Source organism: Eptatretus burgeri, chromosome 11 (assembly GCF_056783735.1).
Source record: "Eptatretus burgeri isolate ZD-2024b chromosome 11, Ebu_testis_v1, whole genome shotgun sequence".
NCBI classification, from domain to species: Eukaryota; Metazoa; Chordata; class Myxini; order Myxiniformes; family Myxinidae; genus Eptatretus; species Eptatretus burgeri.
This window is the reverse complement of record NC_140971.1, coordinates 32,384,016-32,404,374: the sequence shown is the minus strand read 5'-3', so window position 1 is coordinate 32,404,374 and position 20,359 is coordinate 32,384,016. Positions and strand designations below refer to the sequence as shown.

At 43.6% G+C, this 20,359-nt stretch overlaps 1 protein-coding gene across 5 annotated transcripts in view; it reads left to right on the top strand.

Moving 5' to 3' along the window:
* The window catches only part of FOCAD (focadhesin), a 174,669-nt gene that overhangs the window by 129,098 nt on the left and 25,212 nt on the right, over window positions 1-20,359 (top strand). For all 5 annotated transcript variants that reach the window (XM_085845794.1, XM_085845795.1, XM_085845791.1 and 2 more), the window contains 5 exons: window positions 3,021-3,123; window positions 3,250-3,360; window positions 12,462-12,685; window positions 13,571-13,660; window positions 17,836-17,983. In XM_085845794.1, coding sequence (XP_085701920.1) covers window positions 3,021-3,123; window positions 3,250-3,360; window positions 12,462-12,685; window positions 13,571-13,660; window positions 17,836-17,983 — 676 coding nt within the window. The remainder of the gene's footprint in view (window positions 1-3,020; window positions 3,124-3,249; window positions 3,361-12,461; window positions 12,686-13,570; window positions 13,661-17,835; window positions 17,984-20,359) is intronic.

Genomic DNA, 20,359 nt, shown 5'->3' with positions numbered 1-20,359 from the left:
AGTTACTGTACTGAATACTGTCGGCAATTGTAACACGCAACCAAGAGAGACTGAGGACACGTTAGTTTTACCTTTGTGCTGTTCATGACGGCCATCGGTGTTGTTAGCAGGAGCTCACAATCTCCTCTCGCATCGATTATAGAAAGATGAATAAATGGTGTTTGGATTTTAGAAATAACGTAATCATTGCATCGATGTTATAATTTATAAATGAAGAAACGAGCTCCTGTCAATTGTGATATATATTTTCGGAACAGTGCGATTGTTTTAACAACATGAAAAGCTTCACGACAAATAAATGTGTTTTAATGTCAACTAAGAACAACGATTTATTCGCGGAATTCTTCAATTCAAAGGTAATTTACTTGCTCGAAGGTAAACGTGGAAACATTGCTTCAGTTTGAAAGCCGATTTCCTTGAATCCCGATTTAGCACGATCCTGTTTTTTCGCGATGACATTTTATGGACCTCAACGATCGCATTGTAACAGGGCCACACTGTCGTTTATTATCATTATGAAGTATTATGTACTGTACAGCTTACATAATTGTACATGCTATTTTTATACGACTGGCAAGGCTCGGTCGACAACATCACTCGGCGATAGGAATTTTTCAGCAACATTTTTTTTCTTTTTTTTTTTCAGAGCTGGCAGATCCGTCGTATATGCGATCCGTCGTTGCCCGGAACGTCGTTAAGCGGCGCATGACTGTGTGTATGTATATATATATATATATATATATATATATATATATATATATATATATATATATTACATGTGTAGTTTGCCTCAAACCCATTGTTTAGAGGGAATTTATGCGATTCATTTGGGCTGCGACGCTTTGAGATAGCCGTTTTTCTGTTCTATATTTATTTTGAACCAACCACATATCAACCGCCATAACCATCACACCACCACCGATAAACCCTCCACCACCCTCACCTCTCTCCTTCTATGGCCATTCCCGCACCACCTGTGAACACTGAGCGTTGGGCTGTCTTGGGCTCGTTCAAGATACGCACTGAGCCGCGAGTGCAAATAGCGGCCTTTCCGAGGGAGAATTCTGATCAAGAATGCTACACGCCCACTTCTGATCCGTCCAATTAGCAAGCGCAGAGCGGCACGGCCCCGCCTCCAGGCGCGTCTGTGTGAAATCCATATATGCAAATTCTAGGATCAGGGAAGGTTCACGCCCACTTTTCCTCCGTCCAATTGGCGAGCGTGGCGCCGCCCCCAAGGTCATTCTGATCCAGAAATTTGCATATTGTTTTCTCCTGCCGGCCTATAAAACGGCGAGCGCAAGGTGAATCGGAGAGAGTCAGTTTTTGGTTGGAGGGCAGAGTGTGTCAGCAGCAGAGTGTGGCAGAGAGTGGAGTCGGGTGGCGAAGGCATCGAGTTGGGTTCTGCAGTCGGCTGAGGAGAGTTGTGGGAAGAGGCCAAGGAGCTCGGGTCTGAGGCGAGAAGGACGGCGGTCGGCGACGATGTCGCGGTGGGAGATCGCTCGGCGCGGGACCCAAGCCAGCCAGCCATTCTCCCTCCCCCAGGGCATCAACAGTTCCCCCTTTTCCCCCGCGCTGAGATAGTGCAACAAAGGGGCCCCGTTCCCACCCCACTCCAAATGCTGTGCCAACGAAACCCGCCAAGGAGCACGGAGTCGGGGCACAGCCACGCAGCCACATCTGCGGCTCGTCCGCCTACGCGTCACGAGGACGCGGGTAGGACCCACCTGGTCTCGCGGACCTGGCCGCTTCTTCAGGTCATGCGCGCATATTGGCCTACAGGCCCGTCTGCCCCCTTGTCTATGAGGGTGGCTTCTTTCCTTTGCTTTTGAGTAAATGTGTGTTGGCGCCGTCTGTAAAGTAGAACTGTATAAGTGTTGCCGTGTGTGCACGTATTCGGTAGTAACTCTGAGTCATTGTTTCTCTTGTTCTAACTGCTACATGTGCGTTTTGACTGTTTGGCTGTATATGTGTGCTTTCCGTGTGTCGCGTAATAAATGTGCATTGTGTGAACTGTTTTCCCGTTTCGCTTCATCTTTTCTTTATTGACCCTCCATCCTGCTTCACGTAAAGGGTTCGTAGTGGGCTTAATACACCCGATAATTAATCGGAACCGTCGAGGCCGATGATAACACTGACTTTAATCCAGACAAGGGGAAAAGAAAAGAAAATCCTCTCTTTATTCTGGCACTTAGCTTTGTCCTGAGAAGGTCTTTATTGAACTTTGGGGTCGAGCCGTGTTGTCCTGCATGGGAAGGTGTGCCCAAAAATGGCGGCAAAGCTGAGTTCCGGCATAAAGGGAGGAATTTCTTATATTTTTTTTCTTTCCACCTGTCTGTTTTTCTGACTGAGTGGTGACATCTCAAATTAGGATTTCGTTTTACCTCACATTTTATTTTCACCCTCGAGTTATTTTCATTATAAATCTTTAATTTATGTTCATTAAACTATTACTTGTCAATTTACTTGTGTTCAATCTATTCGTTGTGAGTTTGAGAATAAACCCATGTGCTTCCTTTCTGGTTTGCGCTTCTGCTGTTTCCCATCCCGCGTGCACCATAATCTCCAAGGATCTCGGCTGTTCGCCTCCAAGTGAAAACTGTTGGGCTGTCTGTCCAGGTCGGTGTTAACTGCGTGGACATGACTATATATATATATATATATATATATATATATATATATATATATATATATATATATATATATATATATATATATATATATATATATATATATATATATAGATATATATATATATAGATATATATGTATATATACATACACATATATATGAATATTAGACTATTCTTTGGATAACTTGTAACATAATTGAGCCAAAGTGCAAATGGTAAATTAACTTTTTGCACTGCAGGACCTGAACTTGGGGAGTATAAACACTGTCCTGGTTTCCCATTGCTGCAAAACTCTTTTAGTTGAAAATAAACTCGAGTTTTATCCAAAAGGCATTTAATTGTATGATTAACCTGTGATGTGATGTTCTGTGAATCTGTGTGAGACAGTGACAGCCCCGTGGTGCAAGGAAATGCACTTCTTGCATTGGCAGGCCTGGCTGCAGCTGTTGTGAAGTTCGAGTGTAGCCTTCCTGGAGAAGACAGAACCGCGGTACGAGTACTTGCACAACCTCGCACTGTAATCTGCATTTCATACATCACTTGCCATCTTGGTCATGTCGCTTTTATTTCTCTATCACTCTTGGTTGTAATGTCTGCATTATCGTGACCACCACAGCAAACGTCTGAAGAACATCATGCCTGGATTGATACAGTGTTGGAGACATTGCTGGGCGTGCTCGATTCGAGACATCAGTGTCAAGGCCAAGGGTTCACCTGGCTGCAACAAGTAAATTTTCATTCTTATCTTTATTCTATTTTACAAATGAACATTTCTTGAATAATTTGCACAGGTAATACACTGGCTATAAAGCTTAGTAAAAGTAATATTGACAAATTGGACAGATTTGAATACTGTACTTTATAACAAAAATGGAATTTCAAAAACAAACTAGAAGGGCACTCGGTAAAGCGCATAACTCCACCACATCATGCCTGATCCACGAGAACATATTGGGCCCAATACATTTTTGAAATATCATGCTGTACAGTACTGTTTCGTTTTTGGCCCTATCTTTCAATGGTGAAGAAACACTTTAAAGATTAAATAATTCTCGTATCCAGATATGGATTTGGATCTTCACCAAAATCGAATCAATTTGTCCTTGTGACACACCCAACCTGTCCACCATGCTTTGTCCAAATCCATTCACAACTTTTTGAGATATCGTGCGATATATCGGTTTCGCCCTGTCGCTCAATGGTGAAGAATCACTTTAAATATTTGAGTGTCTGGATCCGGATCCAAATCTTCCCCAAAACCTAATCGGGTCGTCCTTGTCACACACCGAACCTGTCCACAAAATTTCATCCGGATTGGGAGGTGATGACGCATCAGTAGAGAACGTCCAATCAGAATTGACTTTATTGATAGTTGTCTATTAGACTGTTCTTCCTGATTGCTTTTGGTTCATTTTCCCACAAATTTTCTGGAACTAGCATATCAAAGTTTTTGCAGATGTGCCAGCGGATGACTTTACAAACTCTGTTGTTTTGTTGTGTGTGCAGCTGTTGTGACACTTTTTTTTGTGTTCGGTCATTAAGCGTCACGTATCATTCTCTTTGCTTACCCCACCTCCACCCCTCATCAGTCTCTTTTTTTTTTCCTCCTCTCCCACACCCCTTTCTCTCGCTCTGTCCCCTCCTCGCTTTCCCCTACTCATACAATGCAGCACTCTCCTCCCACACCTCTGTCGCTCTCTGTGTCCTCTCTCTCTCTCTCTTTCTCTCTCTCTCTCTCTCTCTCTCTCTCTCTCTCTCTCTCTCTCTCTCTCTCTCTCTCTCTCTCTCTCTCTCTGTGTCTCTGTCTCTGTCTCTGTCTCTGTCTCTGTCTCTGTCTCTGTCTCTGTCTCTGTCTCTGTCTCTGTCTCTGTCTCTGTCTCTCTCTCTCTGTCTCTGTCTCTGTCTCTGTCTCTGTCTCTGTCTCTGTCTCTGTCTCTGTCTCTGTCTCTGTCTCTGTCTCTGTCTCTCTCTCTCTCTGTCTCTCTCTCTCTCTCTCTCTCTCTCTCTGTCTCTCTCTCTCTCTCTCTCTCTCTCTCTCTTCCCCCCTCCCTCCCACAGTGAATAACAACGTTTGGTGAGGTGTCGCTCTCCCCACCTCTCCCCTAACTGTCCCACCTTCATCCTCTCTGTCTCCCCTTCCCCCTCTCACCCTACACCCGCCTCTTCTCTCTCTCTCTCTCGCCCTCTTTCTCTCCCCCCACTTTATTGACCCGCCAGCAAAGGGACGTGTTGTATTTGCTCGTATGTATATATTGTTGTGAATTCGCGCCCGCCGGCGTGCGGACGGCCGCGTCACTCGAATCGCGGCACATCGCCCACCGGACGGACAATTCTGTCGTGACCCTCTCGGAACAACGCCGGGAGCTAGTCACGGGTGGGGGTTTAACCCCACCACGACCGTGCCAATTGCCTACCCGCGCAGGATAGGGTTGCTTGCCAAATTCGATCTACCTAAGTACCTGCGCGGATGGTCAACCGGGCGATCGTACCACGCCACAGGCCGACTCCGGACATGAACCGCTTCAGCGGTCCGTTCCGTGCTGCAGTGATAACCGAGCGGTGTTATCGTCGGCCTTGACAGTTCCGATTAATTACTGGGATGTTGCACCCACTACGAACCCCTTTCCGTGATGCAAGATGGAGGGTCAATAGGGAAAAGACAAAGCGAAACGGGCACAGTTCAACAAGCAAGCATTTTATTCACACACACACACACACACAGACAAGCACGTAAGGCACGTATTTACAGCAATACACAATCAAAATGCACATAAAGCAATTAAAACAAAATAAACGATGCAGAGCTACAACCGAATACGCGTACACACGGCAACACTTAAACAGTTCTACTTTATGAGACACGGCGCCACAAGATCTATACAAAAACCCCAAAGAAAAGAAAGAAAGAAGTCGCGATTTCCCTTTGGCTGGTGAGTCCCTCTCCCGCGACCGTCAGCGTGGTCGCGCCCGGCCCCAACCTCTCTCGCGGCCGGCGAACCCTCTCCGGCACTCCCCGTCCAGACGCACAGGTCCACCTCGCAACGGGCGCCGCCGCGTCTCCCGTCCATGCCTTCGTGACAGGGCCGCTCACCAAGGCGCGGGCACAGGACCTCTTTCTGAAGACCAACTCTCCACAAAAACCAACCGAACCACTAGCTAAGACGAAGAGGAAGAAAAAGCACTCCTTGCGCCCGCCCGTGTAAGTCTTTTATCGCCCGGGCTCCGCCCTTCACCCCGCCCCGTTCTTGGCTCCACCTTCCTTTGAGAGGGTTCCTGAAAACGGGCGTTCCCTTACACTTTCCCTCCACTCCGCTCCGTCCGGGGGCCGAGCGAGTCAGTTTTTGGCTCGGAGCCAGAGAATTATTCCCCCAAAAAGAGGCCCCACCTTGACATGACCTCTGACCTTTGACCTGCATCGCTCTTCCGCCACTCCAAAGCGCGGGGAAGTCAGATGGGAAAAACAGGCGGGAAAAGCCCACCGAGCATCCTTGTTGGTTTTTGTTTGTTCCTCCGCGGAGATCGTAACCGCACGGAGCCTGTTGAATGGCGAGTGGCGAAGATGTGGTAGCGTAGATGGTGGAGGTGGCGTGGTTACAGTGTGGTTGGCGCTGTGATGGGGATGGCGTGGTTGTTGAAATGTTGTGTGTTTGAAATAAAAGATAGAAAAAGAAAAACGCCTAACTCAAAGGATCGCAGCCCGAATGGATCACATAAATTCCCTCTATACAACGGGTTTGGGCTGACTACACATGTACTTAGAGATATCTCACCTGAGGGCCCTTTATGGTGTGATGCGAATTTCCACAGCCGTAACAATATGTATATATGTGTGTGTGTGTGTGTGTGTGTGTGTGTGTGTGTGTGTGTGTGTGTGTGTATATATATATATATATATATATATATATATATATATATATATATATATATATATATATATATATATATATATATATATATATATATATATATAGTCATATATATATATATATATATATATATATATATATATATATATATGACTATATATATATATATATATGACTATATATATGACTATATATATGACTATATATATGACTATATATATATATATATATGACTATATATATATATATATATATATATATATATATATATATATATATATATATATATATATATATATATATATATATATATATATATATATATATATATATATATACATACACATTGTTATGGATTTCAGAAACGGATCCGACAAATGCATACAAACATTTAGGTCCTCAGACGGTTATTTCCCTAAATGCATGTCCAGGATAGACCCATCCCGATGTCTGGTGGGATTCTAACTTTGATGCGTTGAGAAGGGTATAGAATAGATTCCCTTTCTTATGGGATGGCCTTTTTCTCTTTACGACAGACACATTCATACACGTGAGATGCATGCGAGGTAGATGATTTATTTACACCTTGGACTTGCAGGACATTTGATTAAACACACCAAGGGCTTTTCCTGAGCAGTTATTCTGAGTCAAATACGGCTGTGGATCATTCACCTCACCCACCTATCTTTCATTGACGTTTGACACTCACCTCTTTCACCGACGTTGACACCCACCTTTTTCCATCGACGTTCAACACCCACCTCTTTCACCGACGTTGACACCCACCTTTTTCCATCGACGTTCAACAACCACCTCTTTCACCGACGTTGACACCCACCTTTTTCCATCAACGGTCAACACCCACCTCTTTCACCGACGTTGGCGTCCACCTTTTTCCATCGACGTTCAATACCCACCTCTTTCACTGACGTTGACACCCACCTTTTTCCATCGACGTTCGACACACCTCTTTCACCGATGTTGACACCCACCTTTTTCCATCGACGTTCAACACCCACCTCTTTCACCGACGTTGGCGTCCACCTTTTTCCATCGACGTTCAATACCCACCTCTTTCACTGACGTTGACACCCACCTTTTTCCATCGACATTCGACACACCTCTTTCACCGACGTTGACACCCACCTTTTTCCATCGACGTTCAACACCCACCTCTTTCACCGACGTTGGCGTCCACCTTTTTCCATCGACGTTCAACACCCACCTCTTTCACCGACATTGACACCCACCTTTTCCATCGACGTTTGACACTCACCTCTTTCACCGACGTTGACACCCACCTTTTTCCATCGACGTTCAACACCCACCTCTTTCACCGACGTTGGCGTCCACCTTTTTCCATCGACGTTTGACGCCCCGTTTGGCAGCTCTGTGGATGCTGGCTGGCTCTTGTCCATGTCGGGCTGAACGGAAAGGTTATGGTTGTTGTTGACGTTTTATGAGTGCTTCACATTTTCGTTCGGTAATTCTGGCAAATGGCTGATTTCTGCCATTCATCCAGCACTACAAACATGGCATCGTATGCCAGGCCTGTGCTCATTTTGGGTTGCATCTCGCTCTGGTAAGGAAGGAATGATTGCGAGATTGGCGGTTGGTCACGTACAACGATGCGCCAATAGGCAAGGTGGATTTGGCTGAAGTCTGCTTGAGGCTCCGCCCAGACTGGCCGCCTTTAAAAAGGACAGGAGGACCGTTTTCCTGTCAGAGTTTGTGACAGCTGGGTGATGGTTATTTTCAGCTCCAGTCAGACAGTTGGTGAGCTGGCGACAGTTTGGTTTGTGACAGTTTGTGACGGCCTTGCAGCTCTGACCACTGGTGACAGCCTCAGTGCCTTATAGCTTCTCACAGTTCCTCACAGCACCTCACAGCTCCCCGTTGATTGTGGCTCCTTGTGGCTCTTGACGGGGTGTGATGGTTGGACCATTCCTGCTGATTCTGCTCGAGACCTGCTCTTGGCGTACCTGATTATTGACTTCCCTGGTTCCTGGGGGGTGACGACATGACGTCGATTGGTGTTCAAGCCTGTTTGCGGGTGGGTGCACGGCAAAGCTGGGCGCTGGCAACAGACCAAGGCACGCTCACCCGTTTCGGGCCATTTTATTTGACGTACGGCGACTTCTTCCTTGGAAAGCCGAGACCAGATTTTTCTCCCCCCCCCCCCCCTTGAATGATTTGCTGGGTACCCTTTTCTCGTGTTTATCGTTAAGGAAGACATAGTGATAAGCATCTGCTCTTTGTCTGTTTTTCTATCAATGCTTGCTTAATTCTTTATTTGCTTGAGTTTATTTTGATTGATTACCTATTTTCACCACAAATAAATAAAAAGTTCTTCAGCTTTTTTTTTTCTTTTTCTTATTAATAAATTCCTTGTTGACGTTTCAACCTGTCCGTGCTTGCCTTTCCTTCCATTGATCCAGCATTGTCCGAACCTAGATAGACTGGGAGGTATTACCAAACTAATTAACCTGTCATAGTTGGCACGCATCAGCGGTAAATGCTCGGCCGCCCTCATGAAGATCCAATCAAGATAAGATTGGTGCTTTGCCGGGGGCATACTCCCCCTGTTCAGGAAGCCACGTGACCTCTAGTTATACGGCAAAATTAGAGGGTGGACACTGGAACTTGTGGTTAACTGATTGGCGTTCATGGTTGTAAAGCAACGCACCGTACCACAAAGTTAATTGTGAGCGGTGGCCCCAGGTCCGGCTCTTCCAAGGAGAAACGGGAATAAATCCCCCTCATAATACACTCGGTACCTGTGGCCGTAACTGTGTGTGTGTGTGTGTGTGTGTGTGTGTGTGTGTGTGTGTGTGTGTGTGTGTGTGTGTGTGTGTGTGTGTGTGCGTGTGTGTGTGTGTGCGTGTGTGCGTGCGTGCGTGCGTGTGTGCGTGTGTGTGTATATACATATACATACATATACATATACATATGATTGACCCCTCCCATGCTCCTCTAGCCAAAGTAGCTGCATAAAGCAACCCAAGAGGACTTACACAAGGTGCTAAGCGCTGTTTCGAACACTTCCCAGAGTTCTTTCCACTTACCTTGTGTAAGTCTTCTTGGGTTGCTTTATGTAGGAGCATGGGAGGGGTCAATCATTTATATAATCCAAGCCACCTGGGCGTAGTCAATTTGGTGAAAGCTGATTGGCGATTCCCTCCATTCACAGGTGAGAGATGTGGGCGGGTCTTTATTTATTTCTATATGGGACATTTTCACAATAGCGGGTCAGGTAACGGTAAAGAACAAACTCAAAAATCAACTTTCTTTGGTATTCTCGAAATAGTGCTTGAACCCCTTATAAGGCCTAGAAAAGTGTTCAAATGATGTCAGCCACGCAGGATCACCATAAGGCCTCTGCACTGACTGGGCAATATATGCTTGATAAAAATTATCGGACAGTCTTTACCGTTACCTGACCCGCTTTTGTGAAAATGTCCCATATATCTTTAGGTATATGTATTTGTGTAGGTATATCTATTTATATAAATATGACGAGGATGGCAGCCTGTCCGTTCGTCCGTCAGCTGTTATTACCCTGATTGGTTGTTTGAGGCTCGATGCAATGTGATTGGCTCCTCGCAAGATTGAATAATGTATCGTACAGGGTTATTAAAAACTGATGTTCGAAATCTGATTCCATATTTGATGATCGAAACTCGTGGCCTAAATAATTATGTTAAAATCTAGGAATTTAATCGGATAAAAATTAGGAAAAAACGATTTCCTTCTCACCCGATATGATTAAATAATATGCTCGCGGGAGGTGAGGTAAAATGACTCAAATGCATTTTTAATTATATTAAAAGTAATTATTGTACATCTGGTTTTATTTTACACCATCCAGGGACACTAGTCGCGATCGTTTTGGATTTCGATTCTACTTTTATCCCACGTACATTTTTAACGTATGCATACAAGTGATAGGATACAACATGGAATCGCAGTTTGTTTATTATTAACTATGCATTATGATTCAACCTTTGACAGGATGACCTTGAGGTACCCACACTGACCTCTGAGCTGTCTAGCTTGGGTTTGAACCCCGACCCAGCTATTAAATGTCATCCTGGTGTTTCACAGGCAGGGTGAATCGTGTGTGTGTGTGTGTGTGTGTGTGTGTGTGTGTGTGTGTGTGTGTGTGTGTGTGTGTGTGTGTGTGTGTGTGTGTGTGTGTGTGTGTGTGTGTGTGTGTGTGTGTGTGTGTGTGTGTGTTGTTCCTACGCGTTAAACTGGAAACTAGTTAATGGATGTTAAGAACCCCACGGTGTTCTTCACAAAGAGTGGGTGAGTTATCGCCGGCACCGTGGCCAAGCTACAAATTCCTGCCCGAACTACTTTTGGGAAGTCAATGACGAACCACCCAGTCTGAGTGGGGACAGTGGAGAGGAGGAGGGGAGAGAGAAGGGGATTGGTGGAGAGACAGGAGAGAGAAGGGAAAGGGGAGTTAGGAAAAGTGGATGGAGGGAGAGAGGGGAGGGTGATGGTGAGGACAAGGGGGGGGGGAGGGAGGAAGACGTTTCCTTTTTTAATCCATCCTGTCCACCCCATTCCACCCTACCCCATTGTTTGTCCAATCCTCCCTCTATTTTGTCCTTCAACTTCACTGTTGGTGTCCCTTGGTCCCCCCCCCCAACTCCCCTTGCTACTGTTCTTTTGTCCTGTTGCGTCCTGATCTGTTTCGTGTTCTACCTCTTCCACAAGCCTTGACTGTATACAAAGATGTCATAGGTTGGCAACCATTGCGCAGGCTTCATGGGCCGAATGGTCTCTCACTGTGTTTAAGTTCCTTGGAAGGGAAGTCATCTGTTATATATTGTGAACCGTGGTGTCTGTCCATGTGTTATCTGTTTCTCATTTATGGCAGGCTCTTCTCACGCCAAGAGTGCCTTTGAAAAGGTCAATTGTGTTGCATTCTTGGTTTCACAAAAGCAAAGATATATTATTGAAATTGATTGATCAACTTAAACTTTTGCCATCACTTGGGACAGATACATTCGCTAGCTTTTCTCGTCACTTGGGACGGGTACTCTTTCCAGTCCAATCTCACCAAAACATTTTTACATTTAACATAACCGATATCTAATTTTACCACCCCTCTTCCAGTCTCATTCCTTCTGCTCTCTTACCCCTCCAGCCCTCCCTGACTCCTCCATGTTGCACACCTTCTTTCAATAACCCCCTTCTAGTTAAGGTCCCTAAATCCAGCCTTGGAAATGGTTCAATTGCACTCTTCCCTCCAAGCCTTCATGTAGGTAGTGCACCACCATCTTCTCATTGCATGAGTCGTTCGTACATGCAATCTTTTCTATCCACATTAACCCTACCTAGCTCAACCATTTTACTTGCAGATAGGTCACTGTGTTCCTTCCCTTCCTTTCTCTCTTTTCCTGTTCATTCATTCCCTTGCATGTTGCATCCACCTGTGACCCCACGATCAGGACGTTTTATTTTTCCCCTCAATCACCTCACTCTTCCATGAGCCAAGATTTTGTGTCCATATTAAAAATAACCTTTGATTATAAGATTATGGTTCATTGAAAATGTGTATCTGTTGTTTTGCTCCCCTCCCTCTGTTGGTTTATCAACCTCCAACCCTATAATTATGTTTCTGTAAATTAGCCTTGACCTCTGAATTTATATATATATATATATATATATATATATATATATATATATATATAAATATATATATATATATATATATATATATATATATATATATACAGTAAATATTTGGAATAAAAGTTAAACATTGTGGAGGAAGAAATAAATATTGAAACAGGTATGCATGTCAAGAGTTTACAAAAATGTTGTAGTTGGTGTTGTCAAATTGTGAGGTTTTAAAAGCTGTTGTGGGGGTGGGCTGTAGTATCAGATTGCAAAAACCATCTAGTAAAAAAAATGTTGAATAAGAGATGCCATGTATCATTGTTCCCAGTGTTCATTGGGTGAAACCTCCTGTAGTACTATGGTAAGGGGTTGTGCCAGCCTTGGCCTTGCGCTGCTGGTGCCGACACTCGGATCATCACGGATGAATCGCCTGCATCAGGTCATCGCTGTGTTTGGCACATGTCTATCGGCTCAGCTGTTTTCTGGAAGTTCCAACCAAGTTCAGATGCACTTGGGCCTTGCACTTGGCCTCCTACTTTCACGAGCAGCCAGGTGAGCATTGCAGCAATAGACAGGAGGATGTTTTAAAGTAGAAACTGATTTTCCATTTTCCATTTGGTTGTTGATGCAAGCATAGAGGGAAATCGGATGAACGTTACACTGAGCATCCCCTCTGCCAGCATTAGTTGGTCGATGTTAAAGATCCCACGGTGTCTTTCGCAAAGAGTAGGCGAGCTATTGCCAACAGCCTGGCCAAATTCCAAATTCATACTCTCGTCGACGAGAGGCACTGCATCAGCAGCACAGCCGTGCTTCCAGCAATGATGCAACCAGCATCCACTGGCTGCATATGAAATAAATTAAGAAATCCTGATTTATCAGTTTCGTTGCCTTTTACTCGGATCTTCAAACCCCATTCCCACCATTTATGGAACATCCACATCTCTTTGCCTGTCCCATTTAATTTTCGAGCAATGAATGTAAATGTATGTTTCTCAAAAAATAGTTGGCAGTTGATTGGCAGCTGCCTACGATTTTTGAGAAATGGCTTGGGACCTTTAACATCCAAAAAATGCAGGTGGAGCAGTCAGCTTAACATTTCCATTCAAAAGATGGTGCATTTTGAGATGCAGAGCCCATGCAGACACTGCACCATGGCTGTAGCTTCGGTCCGAGTCAACTGCACAGAAGAACAATTCTAGAAACAGTCAGGTCAGAGTTATCCTGCCATCCCAAAGCATAGAATGATTTCCATGGAAGTCTCTATTGTATGTACTGACCATGCTTGAATGTGCTTTGCTGCCAAGATCCAGCAGGATCAGGTGTATTTGGGTGAAGTCGTCGGTGACCCAATTTCGTGATGAATGTGTTTTTTTCTTTTTTGTGATTGTTTGAAGTGGTGTGCATAATTGCACTTTTGACGACCATGTACTGCAGAAATTCAAATGACCAGGAAGTCAACGCTTGCATCATGGACGGTATTGAGAGTTTGCAGAACTACTGCTGCGATGAAAAGTTGGAGCACACGTACGTAATTCGATAGATCTGCTCAGAGCCAATTCCACCTCTTTAACATAATAAACATGACCATCAGTTTCTCTCCAAATACGAACTTTGTCAGACACTCCACATGTCGTTCCCAGTACCTGCTGAGCTTGTATGGATTAATATGTCTCAACGTCGGAGCTCTTGGTAAGAAATTGACAGTGTCAGAAGGGCATTAAATCAGTAATATGACATTGTTGCTCCCATCTTCCAAAACACATTTTGAAGAATAATTAACTGCTGTGACATCATATAACTGTATTGTGTTGTCATGTTCACGCTGGTTAAGAACGACCTGGACAGATAACCGATCAATTTCCCTTGGAGGAAAACAGCCGAGTTCTTTGGAGATTATGGCGCGCGCAGGATGGGAGGGTGGCAAAAGCACATACCAGACGCGTTCACTATGAAGGAGGACAAGCAATCTTAATAGATCGAGTTTAATGACAGAAGATATTTATAATGGAAATAAATCAAAACGGGATAATAATGAAACATGAGGTGAACTAAATTCCAATTTGAGGCACCGCCACACAGACTTTAATACAGACAAGAGGACAATAAATAAAAGAATAATCCCTCCTTTTATCCCGGCACTTCGCTGTGTGCCCAGAGATGGTCTTTTCGAACTTGACGATTGAACCGCCTTGTCCTGCGTGGGAAGCTCACAAAATGGCACCCAGCCACTCTCTCGGCGGGAAACGTACAGGAGGAAATTCGGGAGGTGATCTTCAACACCGGGGCTCATAAACCACCGTGCAGCTTCTTTTCACAATCACACTTGTCGATGCCACTCCTCTGCCAAATGGCGCCGCCTTCTTCCCCGATGGCACAACACAAAGCTCCAAGGCGAGGTCTGACACAGACAAATTCACAGAAATGAACAACAGGATTCGCGCTGCCTTTTCCGTCGTGTCGAGGCGGCTAGCCAGAGCCTCTGTCTCGATTGCGTTCCTCATAGAACCTCCCTTCACACTCCTGTTTGTGTCCCGTCCGCCTATCCTGCCTCAATCCTCATCTCCTCCCTCTCATGTCACGCCCCATCCATCATCCACCCCATGGGTGTGGTCTTGCGAGCTGTCATTCCTGGAGGCAGGGTTTTCGCCTGCTCGGAAATGTCCGGCTCGGTTGTTGATTTCAGTTGTGATTCCTTTTTATCGCTGGTCTTTTAAATGCAAAAACATAGGAAAAGGTCATGGGGGCAATCAAATACTTGGCGAAATTGGCATACCTTAGACAATACCTAATTTAACACAGCACCACCCCCCCCCCCCCCCCCCGTGTGGTTACACGTCACACTTATGCTCACAGTTTCCCTACTTAAGTTGCATTGAATTGTCTCTTACGTGTCCACGGGCCATGCTACTCTGTACATTTCTACCTTTACTGTGAAATTCCTCCATCTACCCCACAAACACAACAGTATGATGGAGTGTTGTAGCTCTCAAAAGACAAATAAACACGTTTTTCTGATTTTATTGTGAAGGGGTATCATTCCCCCCCTTTAAGAGGCGTTGGACCCCAACAAGAAAAGCTCCATTGACAGACTAGGTGGAAATTGAATGCACAAGCTTCACCCTTGTCTGTCGGAATATTCATGATGCGCAATGGTGGAGTTCAATTTTGTGTATTGCCTTATCTTCTTCTTTAACAGTCACCATTATCCCACCTTTCTTGTGGGGCTAGCTGGGGAAAGCTTGGCCCAAGTGTTCAGGAGCAGCTGGCCAGGCCTGATTTTCAACTAGTTAGGGCAGGTATTTAGAATTTGGTCATGGTGCCTGGCAATAGCTCACCAACTCTGCTCGAAGAACACCGTGGGATCATTAACGTCCACTAACGAATGCCGGCAGACGGGATTCCCGTTTAACGTCCATCCAAGGGACGGCACACATTGATAAACTCTGGGTTGACCGTTTATAGCTGGGTCGGGAATCAAGCCCAGGCAAGACAGCCGAGGGGTGAGTGTGTGTACCTTTAGGCTATCCTGTCAGCCCTGTGTATTGCTTTATCTCAGACAGAATAAGATTCTTCCAGAAACATTTCACGTCATTTCATCATATTGCTCGCCAAGCAATCTGCCGGTGATGATGGAATTTGCAACACAGCTCGTGATGTGCAGAAGGTTGAGGCCAACATTTTTGTTTTTAGTAAGGAAAGCACTTGCTGCTCTTTCTCGAAGTAAATTTGGCATTTTAGCGACTTCTTATCGACTTTGCATATGTTTATTCCACATCATCAACAAACGTCAAACAGCGACTCAATAATGTGTTATTTATACCTAATGTGTTCTCCATTATATTTACAAGTGTGTAAGTGCGTGCGTGTGTTGGTAGGAATCCGGTATTACAAATCGTCGTCTTTATCTTTTTCATAATATAATGGTCCATTCTCGAAATTATGATATGTTGTGATCAATAAAATGTCTTTCAAAAATTATAAAGTGCATCTCCAAGAATGTACCGCAGCATATTGCCTAATAGTGGTGTTTTGGTGCATTTATAAAGGTACTGTGTGAGAATGACTTGATTCTGAGTTGATGAAGATGGACAACAAAAATCGAAATGGCAAAGGAGCATGATAAATCGATTAATGTGATCCTCTTGGTTGTTGTTCGAGCAGGGATCCGAGTCAGCGACACCGAAACTGGAATTTGATCGGATATTCTTGCGAATTAAATTATTATTTTAAAATTGACATTTATTTAAAGGTCATCATGAGCTTGTACATAAATTGCATGCAGGACAAGTACATTTGTAGACGTGTGCACTTTTATTTGAATTACACGGACATGAAGAGGAAACAGGCAGCACGCATCATGAGCCATCAGTGCAGATCGGAATGTTAAACAGAGAAATCACTTTTTGTTTTGGGTTTTTTTTTATGATCTCGATGCAATGGTACAATTCCAACAAACTGGAAAGCTTCCTTGTGATGATTAATGCCAATAATAATTAATCGAATAATTTGCCAAGTTCCGAATCGATCAAGTTTGAATCGAACCTGAGCATTATATTAACACTAGCGATACCCGTGCACATGCACGGGATAGGAGTACAATATAGCAAGTAGCAGATGGACAGACCGTACACGGGGAATGACAAAAATACGCATTGTGCAAAATGCAAGTGGTACTATGGAACGCCAAGACTTCCCAAACATTGTCGGCATGTCCGCTAAGTGCCACAGCAATTTCATCGGGATCGTGTGACGGCGAATCGAGTTTTTAGTGTGAAAGCTTGGTATTATAATAGAAGATTATCAGGTTACTGACAAGAACTTTGACTGCAAAGGATCCACTTGTTTATCCTTTTTTTAGAGCCTTGATCACGTCTCGATACTGGTCTGGTCATGTCTCGATACGATGTGCACAATATGGCTCGAGGGGAATCGGGATGTTTCGGTTGAATTTAGGAGAGTGTGTGTGTGTGTGTGTGTGTGTGTGTGTGTGTGTGTGTGTGTGTGTGTGTGTGTGTGTGTGTGTGTGTGTGTGTGTGTGTTTTGAAGAGTTGAAAGCAGTATAAATTGCACTTTTCTGCTGCTTTCTCTTTTATAGCGCTGTTCCTTGTCTTTCCTTGTAATGCACAGAATGTAAAAGTTGTCCTTCAAGTGAATTTTCTCAATGTCCACCCTCTCTTCATCAACTAAACACAATAACTTCATCAATTGCGCAATATTGTGACATTGTTAAAGCTTCCTATTGAGGTGCAGTCAAAATTCAGAGATCTGAGATTTTTGTTCGACCCTCTCCACCATCTCACAATGGCCATTGTGAACGGTTTGAAGACGTAGCTTTGGAAATTCAATGTACTCTCAGCAAGCTTCTTATAAGAAATGAGAAACTGTCATTGAAGTCTCATGAAAGGTGTCTGAAATAGTACTTTGAAGGAATAGAAACCTGTTGAAATGAATGTGAAATGCTGATGATATCTAACATTTGAACATGAGCATTATGGGAGTCATGCTTGAGATGTAGACGTTTTGGGTTATCTTTAACACAATCCCTTTTCATCCTGCTTGGTGAACACACAAAACACAGATATCTTAGAAACCACTTTAAGCATAGTATCTGTAGCTTAAGAATGAAGCATAACAGAAAATAACAAATATGCTGCCGTTAAAAAACATACACCTGATTTGACCTGCTGTGTGTCACGCAGGGAGGGCTGCATGCTGGGACTAGGCCTCGTTCTGTGCGCTCTCTGTCAAAGTGGCCAGGCTAATTGCCAAGACAAGTCTCGTCAAACGCTGTCCCGTCTCTCTGCATGCCTCGTCGATGCCAACCGGCTGAGCCGACACTCATTGGAGGTGTGGGCATGTTTCAAGAGCTAAGCCTTTTTGGTATTGCATTTGTACAATGTCCATGTTCACTTGTTAAGAAATGTTAGAGTTGAGTTTTTAAACTTGTTCTTTAGTAATTGACCTTTAATATTTACCATATAAAATAAAGACTTCCATTAAAGAGCAGGTTGCGGGTCACCAAACATGTTCTGAAAATTTATCAATATGATTATATGTGCATTAAATAGTTTGATGCAAACTATTGTGGTTGCCTAACGATTGAGAAAATTAATGAAATTTAACTCCGAAGTTGTTATTTCTCGAGGCTGTTGAAAAAAACATCCGCGTGCCCATATATGAATGGTGACGTCACGTTCTCCAAAACAAAGCAGACGCTCACTCGCTCATTGAAGTCCAGTTCAGCGGGCCGTTCTTTCACTTTTTTAGGTCATCTTGGTATAAAGCCGGACCAAAATGTCCGTCCGTCCATACATCCGTCAACAATTTTTCTTTCCGCTCTTGGTGAAACTTAGTATGTGGGTAAAGGTCGATGAGTGTTGCACAACGATATAACTTTTGTCCGGGTTCAAAGTCAGGGACGAGGTCACGAGGTCACGTAAGTTATAAAAATCGCCATTTTCAAAACCTATCTCGTCTGCCATTCTACAAGATATTCGGCAACTGTTTATTGATTATGATAGTAAAAAATATTATCTTGTATCTAACTGGACAGATTTTTGAATTTCCTTCCCGTTTGATCGTCACGTGATCTGGAAGATGGCCAAAAACGCCGATGCGATTCGCAAGAAAGGAAGGAAGGAGAAATGAAATATAAGTATAAAACACATTTTTAGCCTTTTATATTTATACATTTTCCGCCGAAGGTGCAAAAGTTTCAAAACCCGAAATGTAAACGTCGGCATTTATTTTCAAAATATAATTTTGTGCGCGCGCGCCAAAATGCCGAGTCATCTTTAACGAAACTGCGCAGTTCGAGCTGCGCAGTGGAACTGCGCAGTAGTCTTCGGTCATAACTGAACATTGAGAACTTGTTTCTGTTATAGAGATGACCATCACCCCCACACGGGGGTAATTTTTTGAGCTTGCAACTGTCTATATTATCCTTTTTTATTTTGAATTATTGTTGAAGTTATTTGGATATTTGTACATCATGCCTCGTACGTGTGTCGTCATGTTTTGCGAAAATGGCTGGAAAACGGGTAATCGCTCCCACCGATTCCAGAAGGAATCAAACATTCGCCGGCAGTGGATAAGATTTGTACAAACAAAACAGGCGAATTTTCCCCCATAGAAAACGGGTAAAGAGGACCCTTTGGATCGACTTGTCATTTGTGGTGACCATTTCACAGCCGAGGATTACGAAGGCATAAACACATCTGATCACCACTCTGTGAATATGAGTTGTTGGTTGACAAGTTCTCCAGATACTGCTCTGTCACAGAATCAATTGTTGAGTTTAAGTGAGAAAAACGTTGAAATGTATTCTTAAAGAGTACATGGAAAAACACATAAATAAACTTTCTGAAAAACACAAGCATGAAAAAATTTCTCAACAAATCAACTTCTTGTTGATGAAATTACTTTTTTAACAGCATCAGCAAATTGGGCTATTTCATTTCAATTGTAAAAAATTGATCAATTTTCCACGTTTTTTTCGAAATTTGGTAGAATATTTCCCAATGAGGCTAAAAATGTTTTGGTATTTATATGCCACAACAATTTCTTGAAAGTTGAGGTTTGTTCTAACTGTTCACTTTCGCTGGGGTCAAGCTCAACTATCAGAAAGACTTCAACACCAAGGCTACGGTGTATAATATATTTGGGTCCATTATTGATTCATTCTATTTCTGACTCTTGAGTGACTCGAGGGTTAAAAATTATTATATCAAGTCACAGACGAATCGAACTTTACATTATTTTGTGCATCGAACAAGAAAATGAAAATCTACAAACCAATCTGTCTGGTGGAGTCTGTCAGTGTGAACTGCCGGACAGTCATTCCTGCCACTTGTACACAAAATAGGCAATTTTCTGGCACTTGCAAGTGGCTCAAATTTATATGGCTCAGGGCCAGAAACTCCATAGTATAAATTCCCATCATCCTCCGACTCGTCTTCGGCAATATCGGAATGAAAACACTCAATTTCATCGCCGCTGAAATCACTCTCTGATTCGCATCTCGCCATCGTTCACATGCTGTTTCCGAATGTTCACGAAGTTTTCGGAGAACGTGACGTCATAGCGTCTTCGGTAAATTCCGGTCTGTTTTTCGATCACTGACAAAAGTTTTGACTTAAAAGTTAATTTTAGCATATTTTGAGTTTCAAATGTAAGAAAATAATTGCCCAACGATTATTAATGTGATTACAGCCTTCGAATCAC